Source organism: Pyrus communis, chromosome 7 (genome assembly GCF_041283825.1).
Source record: "Pyrus communis isolate YQ-2024b chromosome 7, ASM4128382v1, whole genome shotgun sequence".
NCBI classification, from domain to species: Eukaryota; Viridiplantae; Streptophyta; class Magnoliopsida; order Rosales; family Rosaceae; genus Pyrus; species Pyrus communis.
Genome location: NC_142571.1, coordinates 1,635,424 through 1,655,776, shown reverse-complemented (window position 1 = coordinate 1,655,776; position 20,353 = coordinate 1,635,424). Strand labels below are relative to the sequence as shown.

At 39.0% G+C, this 20,353-nt stretch overlaps 4 protein-coding genes and 1 pseudogene across 7 annotated transcripts in view; all 5 read right to left on the bottom strand.

The window, feature by feature from the left end:
- LOC137735152 (uncharacterized) overlaps nucleotides 1–363 on the bottom strand; it is a 47,052-nt gene extending 46,689 nt beyond the window's left edge. The window contains exon 1 of the mRNA XM_088697469.1: nucleotides 223–363. The gene's annotated coding sequence lies outside the window, so the exon portion shown is untranslated. The remainder of the gene's footprint in view (nucleotides 1–222) is intronic.
- Nucleotides 1–4,643, bottom strand: part of ORC3 (origin recognition complex subunit 3) — a 68,258-nt gene extending 63,615 nt beyond the window's left edge. The window contains exon 1 of the mRNA XM_088697464.1: nucleotides 4,584–4,643. The gene's annotated coding sequence lies outside the window, so the exon portion shown is untranslated. The remainder of the gene's footprint in view (nucleotides 1–4,583) is intronic.
- LOC137735143 (pentatricopeptide repeat-containing protein At2g13600) lies at nucleotides 968–4,693 on the bottom strand. Of its 3 annotated transcripts, XM_088697468.1 has the most exons (3): nucleotides 4,584–4,693; nucleotides 1,863–4,059; nucleotides 968–1,585 (listed from the first exon to the last, which is right to left on the bottom strand). In XM_088697468.1, the coding sequence occupies exon 2, from the start codon at nucleotides 4,000–4,002 to the stop codon at nucleotides 1,882–1,884; it is 2,121 nt and encodes a 706-aa protein (XP_088553594.1). In that variant the 5' UTR covers nucleotides 4,003–4,059; nucleotides 4,584–4,693; the 3' UTR covers nucleotides 968–1,585; nucleotides 1,863–1,881. The 3 variants fall into 3 exon arrangements, with proteins under 3 accessions (XP_088553594.1, XP_068330633.2, XP_088553593.1); XM_068474532.2 differs by having other exon boundaries at nucleotides 968–4,059; XM_088697467.1 differs by lacking the exon at nucleotides 4,584–4,693 and adding an exon at nucleotides 4,276–4,348 and having other exon boundaries at nucleotides 968–4,059.
- An 872-nt stretch (nucleotides 4,694–5,565) lies between these two features.
- LOC137734653 (transcription termination factor MTERF4, chloroplastic) lies at nucleotides 5,566–9,702 on the bottom strand. Of its 2 annotated transcripts, XM_068473910.2 has the most exons (2): nucleotides 8,975–9,702; nucleotides 5,566–8,671 (listed from the first exon to the last, which is right to left on the bottom strand). In XM_068473910.2, exons 1-2 carry the CDS (start codon nucleotides 9,471–9,473, stop codon nucleotides 7,938–7,940), a joined length of 1,233 nt encoding a protein of 410 aa, XP_068330011.2. In that variant the 5' UTR covers nucleotides 9,474–9,702; the 3' UTR covers nucleotides 5,566–7,937. The 2 variants fall into 2 exon arrangements, with proteins under 2 accessions (XP_068330011.2, XP_068330010.2); XM_068473909.2 differs by having other exon boundaries at nucleotides 5,566–9,701.
- A 3,792-nt stretch (nucleotides 9,703–13,494) lies between these two features.
- LOC148695434 (uncharacterized) lies at nucleotides 13,495–20,077 on the bottom strand (annotated as a pseudogene).
- Between the last annotated feature and the right edge of the window lie 276 nt (nucleotides 20,078–20,353).

The window sequence follows — 20,353 nt, the reverse complement described above, 5'->3', positions numbered from 1 at the left end:
CTAAAATAACAACTCAATGACAACTTCAATTCTATACTTTTGATTAATCATCAAAATTAAGATTAATCTTAAAACAACTCAAAGGGTTCAAACGATCATTTGCATCACATGAAAATTGAATTACTACGTTCCGAAAACCCCCAAAAATTAGAATATGCAAATGCAACAGAAAAATCCAAACGAAAAAAACCAAGGAGATGGGAAAAGGAGGATGAAACTGACCCGGAGAAAGTTGCAGGTTTTGGGACGAAACTTTTTCGGCTCGTGGAAGAAGATGGCTTGCGAAACGGCACCGTTCAACTCTCTTTGTTATCTTTCCTCTTCCTCTTTCGCTCACTCCCTCCTGAGTTTCTGAGTTCCGACCCTGACGAGTTGGAGAAGATTTCTCATTTCTGTAATGGTCTAATTGGGCCTTTTATGGGCTTATGTTGGGCTATTTGTTGGTGCCAGGCTGCCGGCTGTTATCTGTGCATTCCAGTTTGCTTCCAAAGTAAAGAGAATTGTTTCAATGTGCCGAAAACACGATCTGATACGTCATAATATAATTGATTAGATTTTACCACTTGTAATATGAAACATGGTTTAATACATTAAATGTCATAATACAATTAATTAGATTTTTTTTTTCAAGTATCGAACCACTTGTAATATGACACTTTGTGTATCAAGCCGTGTTTCTGGCACATTGAAAAATCTCTCACAAAATTTGGTATGAAGATGTTACTTTTGTTCTTAATATTCACGTTGCGTTATGACAATTAATTATGAAAGAACATTCTTGTTTAGAGTTAGTTTTCTATTTATTCCATTGAAGCCAAATGTAACTGTTCATCCAAAGGAGCTCCGCGATTATGCAAAATGTTAGGCAATCTCGGTAATTATGATTTTGACAAAGCGATATTTTATGCTACTCTATGGAACGGCCCCTGGTCGATTGGCCTCACCCACATCAATTAGGCAATATTAGTTTGATGTAGAACAACATGAATACCATTAACATGCATTTCCATGAATGTAAAATTACACCACTGTCAGTTTCAAGTCAAAATTTTTTCTCTAATAGTACTTTTTTTTCCTTCTTTTTTTCTACTTGTTCTTTGGTGAGGGCACAATGCCAGAGACACATGGTTGGTGAGCCAGAAAACCGCCTTCTTGGGCTTCAAAACTTTCCGCCGGGTGACCCCTGGCATCCACCCTTTGGATATCAGAGGTGTAAAGCCTGATCCTGCAATGGCCGCGCTTTTATTATGTGTGCTCATCATCGGTCGTCCACATTTGGTCTCTAACGGTAGTGGTTCAAATCCTTTCTCTGCTGCTATCAATGCTTTCTCTTTGCTCAACTTTATCAGTCTCCATGGGTCGATACTGACACGGAAGCCATGTTTCTTAGTTCGGTAAAGGGATGGGGATCGCCTTCCATTCTTATGGACAGCCTTCGGTCGGTATGAAACTTAGAATGGCAATTTATCCCATAAGTCGGGCGGCAGATAACTTGTATGCCTTCTGAAATCTGAAGATGCAAAACTAGGGAAGGCTGTATGCCTGTGTAGGTGATATAGACTTTACCTCGGTTGCATCTTGCCCTCTGCATATAAACCGTGATATGAACAACGGCTTTTCAGGTGAATCAAAATCACTACTTACATCCAAGAGGAATCTGAATCATCTTTGAATGGATCCATTACTAAAGAAGCTCACTATAATCTGCCCCAATACATAGAGATTCTCTCTTTTCCACCCAATGCATAATCATCCACCATAAATTGAAATGAAGAAACATAGGCATGATAACAATAAAGTATGACATTACTCTGTGAGCTTTCTTTTCTTTTTCGTTTCCAAGAATGAAGATGAGTATTTACCAAATTTTATCAAGGAAAATCACCCGACTGCTGCATCTTCCAACATATCGATGTGGTACAATGAGGTTAGTTGGGATTCACCATGTTCTTCATCGGACTCGAGATCACAAGCATCTTCGACATATCCAGATCGCCTCATCTGTTCAAGAAGCAACTTCAAAACATCATGTATTTCTTTCCTTTGAGGATGCCTTTTATCTTTCACCAGGAAAACATGCACATGACCCTGTATTTCAATCCAACTGCAACCTGGCTGCTTGACAACTCCACGTTGCCTCATCAGCTTCCTTACTCGTATAACATCAGCCCATCTCCCGAGCTCGGCATACATGTTTGAGAGAAGAACATATGGTCCAGAGTTCTTAGGTTCAATATCTAAGAGCTTCTCGGCCACATACTCCCCTAAGGTAATGTTACGATGACCTTTACAAGCAGCAAGCAAAGACCCCCATATAACAGCATCAGGTTGCATTGGCATGACCTCTATCAAATTTTTGGCATCAATAAGGCAGCCAGCTCGACCAAGCAGATCAACCATACATGTATAATGGTCCTTCAATGGTACCAAACCATGTTCCTCACTCATTGAGTAAAAGTACTTTTTCCCTTCATCAACCAATCCTGCGTGGCTACAAGCGCATAGCACACCAATCATAGTGACATGGTCTGGTTGCTCCCCTGATGCCAACATTTTTCTAAATAATTCAAGAGCTTCAATCCCGTAACCATTTTGTGCATACCCCACAATCATGGCATTCCAGGATACATAATCCCTTTGCAACATATTTTTAAAAACACGACGGCCATCTTCAATAGATCCACATTTCATATACATATCTATTAGAGAATTCCCGACAAAAATATCAGGCTCTTCCCCGACCTGGAATTGAAATCCGTGCTTCAATACATGTACATGAGCCTGCCTGCCAAGCTGCAGATCAACAAGACTTGCACAAGCATTGAGTAGATTCCCAAATGTATAGTGGGTTGGCAGAACAGACTCCCTCTTCAGGAGGAGAAAGAGTCCAAGGGCCTCTTCATTTTCCCCATTCTGCGTGTACCCTGCAATAAGTGCGTTCCAAGAGACTATATTTCTTTCCATCATCCTTGTAAACATCAATCTTGCTGCTTTTACGCTTGCCGATTTTGCATATCCACTTACCATGGAAGTTTCTGAAACAACATTTCTAACAGGCATCCCATCAAAAATCCACCTGGCTTCTTTTACTCTTTTGCATTTTGCATACATATCAACTAATGCATTGCACAGAACAAGATCATCCCTGTATTTATCACATTTTACAACACAAGCGTGTATTTGCTGACCTTCCATTATTGCGGACAAGCTTGCGCATGCACTTACCACACTGGCTAAAGTTAGTTCATCCAGTTTGAACCCACACTCCATCATCTTCACAAAAACTTCCAAGGCTTCGCTTGCTGGGCCATTCTGCTCATAACAAGTAATCAAACTGTTCCAAGAAACAGTATTCCGGTCATTCATCCCATCAAAAACTCTTTGTGCACAAGAAACACTCCCACATTTAGAGTACATATCAATAAGTGCAGACCCCATATAAACATCTGATGAGTACGAGGATTTTGCAATTACAGCATGAATTTGAACACCCATTTTCAACTCTCTTAAACCTGCACAAGCACTAAGAGCACTACCAAATGAGTATTCATTTGGCACAAAATTCTCCCCATGCAATCTAACAAAATATTCCAAAGATTCTTCAAAGTGGTCATGCTGGGCAAACCCTGATACCATCGAATTCCATGAGCACTGGTCAGGCTCAGGCATTAACCTAAAAATCTTCACAGCCTCATCAATTAAACCCCACTTCATTAATGTGCTTAAAATGGAGTTCCAAGTGAAAGTGTTCCTTTCAGGCATTTTATCAAACAGTTTGCGTGCATCATCCAAGCAACCACATTTTCCATAAGCATCAATGAGCCTATTCTGGATAAAAATCTCCGAGGAAAATTGGGTCTTGATGATACGGGCATGGATGCGACGTGCATCACGTGCCGACTTGGTTCGGATGCATGAGTCCAATAGCTTCCCAAAGGGTGTGGAGTCGAGGAAAGAGAGGTCACCCACAAATTGTTTGAACAATCCATGTCTAGTTCCCATTCCATTGTCTTAGCTACAACAAAGCAGCATTGGCTCGAAAATACATCAACTCGCCTCCTATAACGCGGAAACAAGAAATTTACTAATGTCATCTGTAATTATCTCATGAAAAATGTGCTAAAGGAAGAAACACACAACATGCCAACTCGAATTATCCGATCAACGAAATACACAAGCTGATTGTGCTTCAATGTTGAAAACGTGCCAAAGCAAGAATCAACTGTGACTAATAAAAAAAATCAAGGGTCTAGAAAGAAACGAGAACAATCAAACCTCCAAAACCAAACGAAAAATCTGCAGCAACAGCAGCCATAACCGAAAAAATGGACTGCCACGAGCATTACCCAATTCACAGAAAAATGAGAAGCAGCAAGTTGATAAATTGATTACGTAATTTGAATTAATGCTGGTTTTCTACTAATAAATGAATGAGATTGAGCGCTCAAAATTTAGCATTTTTGCTTTTACATCATCCATCGCAGTTAAAATCCAAAATACCCCAAATGAAATCAGGGACAGCAAACAGAAAATTCCAACAGAAAAAGGGAAAGAAGAAAAGAGAAGAGAAGGAGGAAGCTCACCTGGAGAATCAGAGAGGCTGGCGGTAGAGGAAGAGAACGAGCAGAGCTTGTGAAGGTTTTAAACTCTGTTTGCTTTACTAGAACTCGTCAGAACACTATTTTGAATCAAGGGACAAAACGGCGTCGTCGTAATGTTTCTCACTCTTGTGATGGTACCAATTAGGAGACCAAAACCCTAATAATTCACCTAAATTAATGCAAGGATACCAAATTTTTAAAATTAAATATGCAAACCAAATAATGTGGTTGTAGATGATTAGATTATTAATTAAGTATCGATTAACGTGCTTGTTTCTTATCGGTGACACATCATTTAATTTGCAATTTGTTTTAAAAATTTTGATCTCCTTAACATAGTCCAATTGGAGTGCGTAGTCAAATTTAGATTGAAGGGATTTTTAAAAGACATTAAACGTTGGAGTACTTAGATATTTAATACAATTCTTACCTAATAGTCAGATGTGAAGAATGTGATATATTTATTTAAAAGTTTTTTTTTAATTTTATTTTATCAAAAATGGTCATTTATTTATTGCAAATACATACTTTTGGTCATTTATGTTATGCTCTCTTGCACATCAATGTTGTCCCTGCTGTTAAGTTCCGTTAAAATTTCATTAGTGTGTTTATGTGGAACATGTGAGGGGACAACAAAACTAATCAAATTGGGTCATGTGAATTAAATTGAAAAATTCGTATATAAAAATTTAGAAATAGGTTGTCATCTCTCTCTGGATGGGCTTTAAGGAGAGTCCGAGAGCGTTCATAACCGATTCTTTGCCTGTGTCTCATGTATTCGGTGGGAATCTAAATAATACATGGTTCTACTTGTAAGTGAGAAGTTTTAAGTTCGATTCTTGCCAAAAGCGAATTTGAACAACATTATTATAGCTAATCCAATATGAGGCTTAGTCCACTCTCCCATTTCATTAATGTACATAATATCGTTAGTTAAAAAAGCAAAAAAATAAAAAAAACATGGTTGTCATCTCCAAGACCAATATCATCACCATGGTAGGAAAATCATAATAAAGCGTATTACATCATCATCACCAAGACCAATCTCATCACCATAACTATGAATACTAACCGTCACATGAAGTTCATTAGGTGCCCATTAAGAACCCAATGACTTTAATTTGCGGGGCTACCAAAAGTGGGGATGTAAACGACGACCTATTTGAACTTGATGGACAATCCAACATCAGAAAAAAGTATCAACGTACCAAAAGCTAGTTGGTTTCACAATCTGGTCATTGTTCTGGTTGTTCAATGCCATGCCATTTGGTAAGAAACATGAGGGTTTGCTGACAGCGTCTCTTCCTCCTTGTTCCTTTTGCAGCGTCTCTTCAGTCACTGCACATATTTCGCAACCTACGGACAACAATAAACATCAGTAGCTCATACCATTCTTCACCAACAGCTTCAAGATGGATATCAAATTCCATATTACATTGCTAAGAATTGGAAAATAGGATATCAAAGTAAATCAAATGACAAAGATTCAGGTACTGTGTATATCTCAACACGTAGTTTTCCCCGAGAGGAAGAGAATGATCATAACACCACAATAAGAAGCCGATAACCCTTCTTTCTAGTGGCAGCTCAAATAAAACCTTCCCCCAGAATACAGAATAGGCTTCTACTATAACGACAACGAACCAGGGTCAGAAAAGTATCACAAGCTAATATGACAAAGAACAAAATCTAACCTTTCTAGCCAGTTTCTCCACATCTGTTGAGTAGCTCCTTCAATCGAAATCCACAATGGCATTGTTCGCCCTAATATCAGTGAAATCCAGATTACAGACTCGAGACAGTAGATGTATCCATTCCAAAGTACTGTGGGTAAAAATCTCCCGAATTCCAGAGAAGAAAAGCTTGTATCTTTTGTTTTCATCTTCTTTTGACCTTCAAAAGAATCATTCTCAACCATGGAACAGTCAGCAAAGCTAAAAAAATGTTATGCGCCAGGCCCCAAACACAACCAGCAACAAGATGAATTTCAAGATTGATTACCCTTGTAAATTACAGATCCAGCTCCTACATGTGCAACCTATCAAAAAATTCATAAATTTTGCCAATATCCACAAACAAAAATGACATCAACACTTGACAGCAGAGTGAAGACACAACCCTGCGAATTTGTCTGGACATTAATGAGCCATAGTGTTCATGATTGCGACGTGCCTAAAAACCCTTGAGGAACCATGTCTATATAAACTCTTTGGTTACGATGTTGGGAATAAAGCAGTTTGTACAGGGTCTGTGGTGACTGAACATATGTACAAGATCTGCATCTTCGGAGTAGTCAGGTGCAGAGTCACTAATTCAGTTGGAAGGAAAATACTAGCTAAGAAACCAGAAATACAATCTCCTAGGCCTTTATTTACGTACATATACTTCTTGGGAGACAAATATTTCCTTTATAAATACTGGAGACTTGAGCCTTGCTCATGCAAGCAAGGTCATCATAAAGACAAAGTCTTGACCCATATCTGACTGCATCAGTACAAACAGCTATAGCAAAATTGCACTAGGTATGAAAAGAAGCAACTTCACATTATCAGATGATTTAAATATCGATTTCCCATCATCAACATTACATGAATGCATTCATTGACTTTAAAGCAATAAATTAACATGATATACGAGTAAATTTCAAATAAGGCTAGACAGACTTGGTGTCAACCATCATCATAGTTGTCTACTAGCCTGGGATGTTTTGTGACAATTGGGGAAACACACAAGAGAAGTAGCAGAGTTCAAGGTATTCATAAAAAAAAACCAGAGAAACTATTTCCAAATACTAAGAAGCACGTATACTATAAGTTAATGATCAATACAAGAACTCTACCTGTTCATGCTTCTATGTAATGATAGTGTATCTTTCTGCGACAGAACAAAGAGCAACGCATTTTCCATCACAAGAAAAACATTTAGTTTCCCAATAAAGAAACTAAATGGGACACAAAGTTAGGCCACTTTAGACATTCATGCAAACATCCTTTTCGACACCAGAATTCATAATTCATAATAGCAAACAGTGCCCGTAGGTTGGATGACGGTTGATATTGTCTATCAGAATCTGATCCATCAAAGGGCAAAGCTAATGATTTCAGGTAACTGAACTAGTTGAAAGAATATACTAACTAAAGTAGGCAAAATGATTTTACTTTCATTGTCTTTAACAATCTTAAGACCTACATAAGATGCATACACATGATTAAGAAAGAAAAAGTCAAACTAAAATAGAACAATGACCAAATATGAACAGGCATAAGAAAAACCAAATCCGATGAATATGAATAACATTTTAAGATAAATTTGATTTTCTGAAGTCAACAAAAATTACTACAAGGAAACAGTGCGTCTGTAAAGTACTTCATCATCACTCTCATCATCCTCATCTGACACCATCTCACTTCCCGGGAGCTCTAACTTCCCACCCATATAAAATGATGGACCCGGTGTCTCTGTTTCAATATACTCCCCTTGCAACCTCTCCTCAAATCTCTGATCACTACAGTTGAGGAACCATTTCAACGAACACCTGATGCCCTTGCTTTGCAACCTCTGGTACCTAGGTTTAATCCTCGACTCCAAGCTGTAAGTAAAGTATTCCGGAAAGTCGACAAGCTCTTTCAGTGGCCTCCCCATTTCACTCTTAAAGAAGTAGAAACTATTCTTCATGAGCTCAACACGCAGCGCAATTAACTGGGGACACTTTACAACCATCTTAGCTACGTCCTCAGAAGCTATTCCCCGTCCAAGAAGGAATTCGACTGGCTTCATTATCAAATGTTGATGAAGGCTGACTATCTGTGGCATCTTCTCAACCACCCGTGCAAACCCTTCAGGATCAATCTTAAGCTTCAAACTAAAGAAATACTGCTGCGAAGACATTTTAGCTTTCAAGGGCAGCCCAAGAATTTGGGGGTACTGAGCAACAACCGAAGCAAGCGATTCCCTCCTGATCCCGAAACTAATTAAACAATCCACATTTGGTTTAACAGTCTCCTCAAGATCATAACCAAGTAAGTACGTCCGCTTCTCCAGCATCCTAGCCAGTATCTTTTTCGGCAAACCTAATGAAACCAAATAATCAACAAACGGCTTAATGACAGTCCCAACTCTCATTCCCAAGAAGTAAGGATACTGTGTAACCATCGGTCCTATATCCCTAGGACTAACACCAATACTAACAAGATATGCAACCGCAGTACTCATTGTCCCCTCAAGCTTGTATCCAAGAAGTTCAGGATACTTCTGCAACACATAACCAATATCCTGCTTTTCGACATCAAGCCCACGAAGGAACTTGACAACCGGCACAAGCTCAACAACCACACTAGCATGCAATACTTGCGGGTAATTCTTAACAAACTCACCAAGTTTCGGCCTGGGAATCCCAATTTTCTCCAAGTAAGCCAACACAGGTATCATATTTTTCCTCACACTGCATCCGAGCATCAACGGGTACTCGTTAATGTCGTCGATCGACAATCCGAGCTTCTGAAGGAACTCAACTCTCTCCCTCATGACATCAACAGCAGAGGGCAGCTCCAACTTCTCCAATTCATCAGGAATTATGCCTAAGCTCTTCAAATAGTCACAGATTATGACCCTGGAGACGAGCTTCTCTTTCCGGCCTTGGACGACGCCCCAAGTGACTGAGGGCATTTCGTATTCCGGAAATTTGGAGGACTGGGTTGAAAAGGAAGAATTCTGCAAAACCCTTGAAGGGTTTTGGGGATGAGGGAGTTGGGGACATGGGTTTTGGTGGGATTGGATTGGGGTTGAGTTTGGAGTGAGAATTTGTGGATTTGGGGGGAAGACTTTGGGGATTTTGGTGATGGAATTTCTTGCTCGTAGCAGTGAGCCGACCATTTCCAGGACAGAGAAATTAATATACTTTTTCTGATTTCTTTGCTCCAATGAGGAGAAATTTGAAGGGAAAATGTAAAGTTCTTGAAATCTCAGCTTATGATGTCATATGCCATAAATTCACACCAAAGCTAGGTTCTTTGGTGTCTATATAAACCAAACGCAACGGAAGCTATTAGGTTAGGAAGTCAGAAAGAGAGGGAGGGGAGGAGGCGGGGAGGGTGGAGAATCTCATAACATTCGGTATTCTCGTACCAACCGGACCAGTCCAACTGGGTTGGGTTGGGCTGGGCTGTAAATTGTAAAAATTTGATCATCGTTTAATAGGTGATTTGTGTTGAGTAGAAGTATTATTAACCCAATTAAAATTAACTAATCTGAATGTTAACCATTTTTAAACATACATGTATATTCTGTAGACATATACTTAAAATTTAGTAGTTATGTTTTTTATTGACAAACAATATTATCTACACTAAAGGGAAGAGGATGAGCTTAGTCTCACAATAAACTAGCAATAATGTGGTTTATATACGCCTTTGGCGAGAATCGAACGTAAGACTTCTCACTTACAAGTAAAAAAGGTATATTACTAGACCGAAATATTAAATAACAAATTTAGTAGTTATTAAACACACTTACTTGTTCTTTGGTAAATAATGAAATTTAAATATTAAGTAACAACTAGTGATCCTACAACACTCAAATTACATGATTTAAGTCTAACCTAACATGTATTTTGGTTTATTTATCACTCATAATCACTGTGGGAGCCAAAAATGACTCCTCCACTAAATAAGCCACTAGCACACGAAACATGAGGAGTGGAGCTACAATCAAGTAACATAATACCCACTCCATGGAACATGAAGAAATAGAAGGAAAGTGGGACTTGGAGCCCAAGACTTGAAAGCCTATAAAAGGCCAAGAATCCCACCAGCCTAGGGGAGAAAAAAAGGGAAGTATCTGATAGCTTTATAATGTCTTGCAATTATTTTGAACAACTACTGACTTGAGCGTCGGAGTGTTTTCTTGTAGGTCCCCCCCGCTCTCATTGATGACAAGCGAAGATGGTGTCTAAGGCTTCTCAACATGTTCAAGATTACTTGTTGGTGGATAATTGGAGTATCCGAAATTTTCCTCTCCAACAATTGGCGCCGTCTGTGGGAATTCGTACAAAAGCCGTATCAAGAAGTTATGGTTTCCACCTAAGCCACAATGGGGGCATGGGCCAAAACCTTAAATAATGGGTGTGCAGACTAGGTGTGTTCCGCAAGGGAGACACGCTTTTAGACTTCTGTGCTGCAGCTGCTGCTTTCGTCAGTTCGACAAGATGGGATAGAAGTTTATATAATAAATACATATATGTATAGCCTGTCAGACAACCTTCTCAGTCAAATTTCGTCAGTCCTCGTTCGTAAATCACAGGTTTGTAAATCCTTGTTCGCAAATCATATGTCAGTCCTCGTTCGTAAATCCTCGTCCGTAAATCAAAATCCTTGTTCGTAAATCATATGTCAGTCATCGTTCGTAAATCCTTGTTCATAAATCCTTGTTCGTAAATCATATGTAAATTCGTTCGTAAATCACGGGTTTGTAAATCCTTGTTCGTAAATCATATGTTAGTCCTCGTTTGTAAATCCTCATTCCTAAATCATGGGTTCGTAAATCCTTGTTCGTAAATCATATGTCAGTCCTCGTTAGGTTCGTAAATCCTTGTTCGTAAATCATATGTCAGTCCTTGTTCGTAAATCACGGGTTCGTAAATCCTTGTTCGTAAATCATATGTCAGTCCTCGTTCGTAAATTATATGTCAGTCCTCGTTTGTAAATCCTTATTTGTATCATAAGATGTCAGCCTTCACTCGTAAATTATACGAAGATATGACAGGGCGAAGAAAGCTAGTTGAGCACCTGTCCCCCTGCTCTCACAAGCTACGAAGGAAGATTGTTTGGGGATGCCTCTAGTGAGGGATTCAACGAACGTAAACATGAGGATTGTAGTCAATGAATCTGTGGAAAACACAGGCATGAAGAGAAAAAAGAAGCCCAAAATATTAGACAGTCAAGGATGATGCCTGATAAGTAACTTGTCCTTGAGGAATTGCACGAAGAAACCATTTGAGGAATTGCATGAAGAAACCATTCCATTGGGGCAACAAGTACTCAAAAGATGAGAAGGACGAGAACTGAAACATTCAATTCTAGCTTGGGAAAACAATTGCACAAAGAGACAATAAGTTCCTACCAAGTCATCAAGCAAAACATGTGTTCAAGGTTTCAAAGCAACAAAACACAATCAAAGTTCACTATGGCTGCAACGGATGTAATGAAATTGCCTAACAGTTATTCGGCAAGCACCCAAGGGTTGTTAGCAAAGGAAATCCATTTAATTCGACAACAACAAAGTTGCCCAACAGATAAGAGTTTCTATCTTACAGATGCTCATTAGTACTGTTGATGTTATTAAAATTTTAATTACTTTGGGGGCATACTATTACTATATAAATTGATGATCGAAGATCATGAGATTGTGGGTTGAAGACCTAGACCGAATAAGAGCCGAAGGTCGAAGACCCAAAATTAATGGTCGAAGACCAATATGACCGTGGCCGAAGGCCAAACTCATGGTCAAAGACCATATGATCGTAGCCACTAATGATGAAATCTCAAGTTGAATGAATTTTTGCAAAGAAACATTTTTCCTCTACAAACTCTAAATAATATGTGTTTGTAGAGAAAAAAGGGGGGCAATGTGGGAGCCAAAAATGACTCCTTCATTAAATAAGCCACTAGCACACGAAACATGAGGAGTGGAGCTACATCAAGTAACATAATACCCACTCCATGGAACATGAAGAAATAGAAGGAAAGTGGGACTTGGAGCCCAAGACTTGAATGCCTATAAAAGGCCAAGAATCCCACCAGCCTAGGGGAGAAAAAAAGGGAAGTATCTGATAGCTTTACAATGCCTTGCAATTATTTTGAACAATGATTGACTTGAGCGTCGGAGTGTTTTCTTGCAGGTCCCCCCGCTCTCATTGTTGACAAGTGAAGATGGTGTCTAAGGCTTCTCAACGTGTTCAAGATTACTTGTTGGTAGATAATTGGAGTATCCGAAATTTTCCTCTCCAACAATCACTTAGGAATAAGAAAGAAACTAAATAATCCAAACTTTTAGAACATGTCTAACCTAACTCGCTTTAGAATAGTTTAGATGAGTTGATTTGTCAATTTTCTTGGGTGGAAAAAGGTTTTCAATAATGCCAATTTGGGCCTATTGGGTTAGCCAAAGGTTGAAGTCTAACCTGACCAACCCATGTAATGCTCATTGCTCAACCCTACTTGTAACGATTTAGCATCAGCAATTGAACCATGTATCCGTGTGGATTCAGACAAAAAAAAAAACGCTACTCTACCCCCTAATTTGGCTAGTTAACCCTAATTTGTCAGGTTAACACTGACCCACTTTTTGATCACATACCCTCTCACAATCCCTTAAGTTGATTTCCCTACCCAAAAACCTCTCCTATGGGGGTAGATATTGGTTTACTTCCTTGGTGCTCCTACATCAAATTTGACCGTAAGAATTTTTTTTTGCTCACAAGCTCGAAAGGTCGAGTGTATCGCAACATGATAACTTGTAAAAATAATGTTGGACAGAAATGAGACTTGCAGGAATTATTCGTTTGTGTTTGTGCCCAGTTGGGTATGTTTCATCAAAAGGTTTCTTGTTTGGTTTTTTTGGTCAAACTTAAATAGGTACTTGGAATAATTGACGATGTAGCCCGAGTACGCCAATTAAGGCACATACGATACAATGCAACTTTAAATGCTTAAAAAATGAATGAAGGTTTCAACTAGAACTTGATATGTCCTTTCCAATAGTTAAATGGACCAACTAAATATACTGATGATACCCCATCTACTTGAATCATATCTCAGACCACATGATATGGTAGCTGATGGTTAAATTCATCGTGGTCTATAAAATTTAGTCTAAAAACATCTTCCTAACATTTTCTTCACAAAATATTCCACTTTCTCTCCAATGCTATACATATACTTCTCAGGCAAACCCCAGCGCTCAGTGGATATCTAGAAACTGCAAGTACACATACATACTTGTTATCAACAAATAAAATCAGAAAGACAATATAAGGATAGCAATGAAAGGAAACATCAGACTCAAATAAAACTATTTAGTCTTGTAAAACAATTAAAAAACTTTAAGGGATGGAATCTGGTACCACAACTTCTCACTCAAAGCAAAGAATATTACCAAGGGAGAGTCATAGGGTCGATATACTTTTCAGTGTGACTATCACATCACCATGTGGCCACCAATCCATTTAAGTTATAACATGAGGAATCTATTTGCTAATGGAACATCTATATAGCCTACTTATATTATGACACGTGAATTAGTAATGTTGCATGGCAGCGTGACTGACACTCAAATTCCAACATAAGCATCACTTCTGTATGTGGTGAATATTCCTTGGTTGCAAATGTCATGGACATGTATTAAGCCTAGGTTGTTTAGGTTGGTACCTACTAAACGTGATTTCATTTTTCAGGCTTATTGATTAGTTTGGTTGCTTGGAAATATGATGGGCAGTAGTGATAAGCTGCTGTCCAGATGGTAAAATAGGGCTAAATCGCCGTAGAAGCAAATACATTCTAAACAATGAAAGTTATAACTTATAAGAGATCAACCTGATATGAAATCATCCACATATTCGCTATCAATTTTCCTATGAGCCATGGCACCAACCTGAACATTAGGTTAGTTAATGAACAAATGAGCAAACCACCAGATAGTAAATGTATGATGCGAACATATGAGGGGAAAGTATAATGCTCATACCACAAAAAAAAGGTTGGCCTTATCGCTGATAGCATTTACATACTCTCATAGCTGAGCTGACTTTTGCGAACTGACGGAAAATCCTGAAGTGATGGCGTGTTTTCTATATAAGGAAGCTTTTAAATGAAAACAAAACCATGCATTATTGGAGGCTTACCTATTTTGACGGAGTTGGCAGGCAGATGCTGAGCTACAAGGTTCTGTGTTGGAATTTTTGGATCGTTGGACCCGTCCCATTCCAACGACACCGATACTGTCCTCAACTTTCCCACCTGCCCAATCCGTCAGGTGTGAGGTTTTACCACAAAAGGCCTCGGTATTAGTTAGAGTGGGGTAATACTATTTAAACCTTTTTGGTTTTCTTCACCTCACCGACGTGGGACACTTTTAACACTCCCCCTCACGTGTAACTTCATTTAGTGGTTCACACGTGGAGATCCACATCGGTAATTGAAATTCAGAGATCGGCTCACGTTGGGCCCACTTGTTTTCAATGGAACTCAGTGGTCGTCTCTATATTAAGAGTTTAGACTTGTTTCCTTATGGGTGACAAGCTCGTTGGCTTGCACGGGCCCACAACCGTGGGCTCTAATACTATGTTGGAATTTTTGGATCGTCGGACCCGTCCCACTCTAACGACACCGATATTGTCCCCAACTTTCCCACCTGCCCAATCCGTTAGGTGTGAGGTTTTAACACAAAAGGCCTCGGTATCTGTTACAAGTGTCCCACATCGCAGAGCCAGGTTCATCGCTTTAATCTGGGCGTGAATATGTGATTTCTGTGTTCTTCAGTGAATCGCTTTTCTTGAGCTTCATCGCTGAAGAATCGCGTTTCTTAAAAAAATAGAATATCTGAGTCTAATATGGCTAGATCAATGAGTTCTGAGCTCTGCACTCCCATTTTCAATGGTGAGAACTATGAATTCTGGAATATCAGAATGCGAACCATTCTCAAGTCTCATGGACTGTGGGAGCTCGTAGAGACTGGGTTCACTATCCCAGAATCATCTACTGTGGTTGTGGTATCTGATGAAACGAAAGAGAATGATGCAGCTATTGAAACTCCAACAAACGTTGCGGAGATCATAATGAAGGATGCTAAGGCTCTTGGGTTAATCCAATGAGCTGTGACTGATCAGATTTTTCCCAGGATTTCTAACGAAGAAACCTCCAAAAGAGCTTGGGATATCCTACAACAAGAATTCAGTGGTGACAAACAGGTTAGAAATGTGAAATTGCAAGGTTTACGCAGAGAATTTGAGTATACTAGGATGAGAGATGATGAATCCTTATCTGCATACCTTACTAAACTGTTTGACATCATGAATCAAATGAGGGGTTATGGTGAAGAACTATCTAGGGAAAGGGTTGTTCAAAAATTACTTATAAGCTTGCCTAGAAGTTATGACTCTATCTGTGCTGTGATTGAACATTCAAAGGATATCGAAACGCTTGAAATCCAAGAAATGGTTGCCTCTCTGAAGGGTTATGAACAAATGCTTAATATGCATGTTGAACACTTTACTGAAAAGGCATTTGCTAGTCTAAATGTTGGGTCTAAGTTTCAAAAACCCAGTGGGTTCTCTAGTACTCAAAAGTCAGGGAAAAGTTGGAAGAACAAAGGGATAGAGGTGGTGAGTTCATGTCTTCTGAATTCAGTGACTATTGCAATGTCTCTGGTATTCAAAGGCAACTAACCATGTCATACACACCACAGCAGAATGGTGTGTCAGAAAGAAAGAATATAACTGTGGTGGAAATGGCAAAAACTATGCTACATGAAAAAGGCATGCCATACCAGTTTTGGGCAGAAGCTGTGCACACTGCAGTATATCTCCTCAACAGGTGTCCCACTAGGGCTTTGGATAAGATGACTCATTTTGAATCCTATAGTGGAAGAAAACCTAGAATTGCACACTTGAAGATCTTTGGGTCAGCATGCTATGTTCATGTTCCCATGAATCTAAGACACAAACTTGAGTGCAACAGTCACAAATGTGTTTTTGTGGGGTATGGAACCAGTGAGAGGATACAGGTTATTGGATTCTATCACTAATAAAATTATATTGTCTAGGGATGTAGTATTTGATGAGAGTGCCAAATGGGATTGAAATGAAAGCTTTGATACCATGATAGAGTTTGTGTTTTTATATGGGTATGTGGTTTTTATGAAGTATCAGAGCACATATCAAAATAAACCAATAAGAAAGCATGAAGAAATTAAGGTGCGAAGAAGACGGAGAGATTTCTCCTTTTGATTCTATTCAGCTATGACTGAATTGATACATCTAGAAGCATAGAGTGGGGGGGGGGGGTGAGATATAGCCGTTTGAAGGCACACTCACTCATCCACCTCACACACTCATGTGCACAACACATGCTTACCTATAAGTGAGTTGTTATACCATGTGGCACACATCTAGCCTATTAGCTTTGATTTAATATGAGCCCTACATTACAAACTAAGAACAACTACTTTGAATTACAAAGGAAAACAAGAAACTTGAATCAGAAGGCAGCTGCAAAGCTTAAACATCAACATTTTCCTCTAAGCTGGCAGTTGATTTGACTCCTAGCATCTCTCTGAAATCGTTGAACTTCTCCTTTGGTAAGGCCTTAGTTAGGATATTTGCCATTTGTTCTTCAGATTCGCAGTAAATAAGCTCAATCTCATTCTCTTGTATTGCATCCCTGATGAAGTGAAATTTTCTGCTGATGTGTCTTGATTTCTGATGAAACACATGATTCTTGGCAATAGTTATTGCTGAAGTGTTATCACATATTAGCATAGTAGGTTCAAACTGTTTTTCCCCGAAATCTTCCAAAACAAATCTCAACCACTTGGCCTGAGATGTTGCTTCAGCAGCACTTACATATTCAGCTTCTGCAGTAGACAATGCCACTATGTTTTGTTTAATTGATGCCCAAGAGAACACACCCGAGCTAAGATTGAAAGCATACCCTGATGTGCTTTTCATGTCATCAATACTCCCAGCCCAGTCACTGTCGCAATATCCAATAAGAAGTGCTGACTTTCCTTTTACATATTCAATGCCAAAGTCCATAGTACCTTGAATGTATCTCAGTACTCTTTGTTGTTCCCATATGTTTCTTAGTTGGACCATGCATGAATCTTGCTAAGAGATTAGCACCAAACATTATGTCTGGTTTAGTGGCAGTAAGGTACATAAGGCTTCCCACCAATTTCCTATACTCAAAGTCATCTATAACTTCACTTCCATCATTTTTGCACAGCCTTTCATTTGTTACAAGTGGTGTTCCCACAGATTTACAACCCTTTAGTCTAAATTTCTCTAGAACTTTATTGCATATTTCTTCTGATGTATGAAAATGCTCTTCTTGGTTTGTACAACTCCCATACCAAGAAAATGGTGTAGCAATCCCAAATCAGTCATCTCATAGTGCTGCATCATGTCATTTTTAAATTTGTCAAGCATTGTGTCACTACTTCCAGTGTACACAATATCATCAACATACGCAGAAACTATAAGAATCCCTGAGTTTTCAACCTTAGTGTATAAAGTGGCTTCACTAGGACTTCTTTTAAAACTAGCCTTGGTGAAGTAAGAATCAATTTCATCATACCAAGCTCTTGGAGCTTGCTTAAGGCCATATAATGCCTTATTTAACTTGTACATTTTATCCTCCTTGCCTTGTATGACAAATCCTTGAGGTTGATCAACATAGACTTCCTCCTTGAGTACACCATTGAGGAATGCAGACTTTACGTCCAACTGAAATAACTGCCATTCTTTCTGAGCTGCAAGAGCTATCAAAGTCTTTATGGTGTCAAGCCTAGCAACTGGTGCAAAGGTCTCATTGAAGTCAATTCCTGGCTTCTGTGAATAACCTTTTGCAACCAGTCTAGCTTTGAATGCTTCCATCAAGATTCAGTTTTGTTTTGTATACCCAATTCACACCTATCACAGGTTTGCTAGATGGTTTGTCTACCGGCATCCATGTATTATTCTTTTCAATCATGTCTAGCTCAGGTTGCATAGCTTTCATCCAAGACAAATCTAGAGCAGCCTCTTCATAATTCTTAGGTTCCATAATGCAAACATTACACTGTGTAATGACTTCATTCAAGGGTCTCCATTTCTTTGGAGTAAAATCATAGCTCTATGATAGATCAATCTGTGAGCTTGAACCATCAACATTAGAACTCAAACATTCCTGTGAAATATCAAAAATGACCTCAGGGAGTACAATTTCATCTTGAACTTTTGACCCTTGAGTTGGTTCAGATTCTGCTATATCAGTAGTGATTGATACATTGGAATATTTTCCAGAGCTTTAAAAGTGTCCTACATCGGTAGGGTGAAGAAAACCAAAGAGGTTTAAATAGTATTACCCCACTCTAACTAATACCGAGACCTTTTGTGGTAAAACCTCACACCTGACGGATTGGGCAGGTGGGAAAGTTGGGGACAATATCGGTGTCGCTAGAGTGGGGCGGGTCTAACGATCCAAAAATTCCAACATGGTATCAGAGCCCACGGTTGCGAGCCCGTGCAAGCCAACGAGCTTGTCACCCATAAGGAAACAAGTATGAACTCTTAATATAGAGACGACCGCTGAGTTCCATTGAAAACAAGTGGGCCCAACGTGAGCTGACCTCTGAGTTTCAATTACCGATGTGGATCTCCACGTGTGAACCACTAAATGAGGTTACACGTGAGGGGAGTGTTAAAAGTGTTCCACATCGGTGGGGTGAAGAAAACCAAAGAGGTTTAAATAGTATTACCCCACTCTAACTAATATCGAGGCTTTTTGTGGTAAAACCTCACACCTGACGGATTGGGCAGATGGGAAAGTTGGAGACGATATCAGTATCGTTAGAGTGGGGCGGGTCCGACGATCCAAAAATTCCAACATTCTGAACCACACGCAAGAGTGTCTCACGTCGACCCTTGGCCTTAATGCGGAGCTTTTGCAATAGTTGTGCTGCAACAATAGATTAAAACAGGCTTTGGGAAATTAAAAGATGAAGTTTGAAAAGAAAACACCATGGAGGAAAATGGCTAGGAATATATTAATGTGGTTCGACTTTGATGAGAACCCCTTCGTCAGTTTTAACATATACCGGCTGTAGTCTGCCGGCCATACAAGGTCGGGAATCCATAATTTGAAGGAGGGCCTGAACATACAAACGGATTTGCAAAATAAAAACAATTGCTGAGACAAAAGCAAAAGTGATTTTTGCAATTGCAGAACGATGATATGCAATTTCTGATGCAAGTTGTCATATATGTTTGAGGGGAATGTAATGAGTTCAATCTATCATTCTCAATCTTTAAAAAGTCACTAGGCACCTCACCTCGTGAACAATGTCAGGTCTGTATCTATAAGGATCCATATTCTTTTTCCGTAAGAAGTCCGCGTGTATTTCTGGATTTAAAATTTGGTACTTCTGACACAAGGAAATATATTTAAGGTAAATGAAAAGTAACGAACAAGTAGCAAAAGAAGCAGAAAAATTAAGGAGGCAGGTATTACAATAAAAATGGTTACCTTCCCGACATAAGCAGGCACCAAGGAAGCCTTTTCGAGAACAAAAGTAACGCCAGGGTTCATATTCTGGTTCGAAGGAGCTAGAGGAATCCCAGAAACTTGGCGCATAGAATCTTCATTAATATTCTGTTCAACTCCCTTCACTTCCAAGATGTCCCTCGAATGACGCTTTGAGCATCGCTCTAAGGCTTTTCTCTTCATTTCTCTCTTTTCGATCCTGGAATATAGTGTTCAAAATATTTATATAGTTTGGAAATATCGATATGCAAATTTATAGAAATATCGATATCAGTTGTCTACGATGGAAATTATGGAAATTTGCAATGAGGTGAGTATGACAAAATATGCAATGAGTTAAATTAGAGAAAATTGCTTAAAAGAATTTTAAAAGTTCAAAATATGCAATGAGTTATGACAAAATTTCTCTTGAGAATAGGTGAATATTGTCGATATTCATTGATTTTCCTATATCAAAAT

Coding starts and splice junctions, on each gene's coding strand:
- LOC137734653 (XM_068473909.2), bottom strand. CDS start 9,473: ATGGTCGGCTCACTGCTACGAGCAAGAAATTCCATCACCAAAATCCCC.
- LOC137735143 (XM_068474532.2), bottom strand. CDS start 4,002: ATGGGAACTAGACATGGATTGTTCAAACAATTTGTGGGTGACCTCTCT.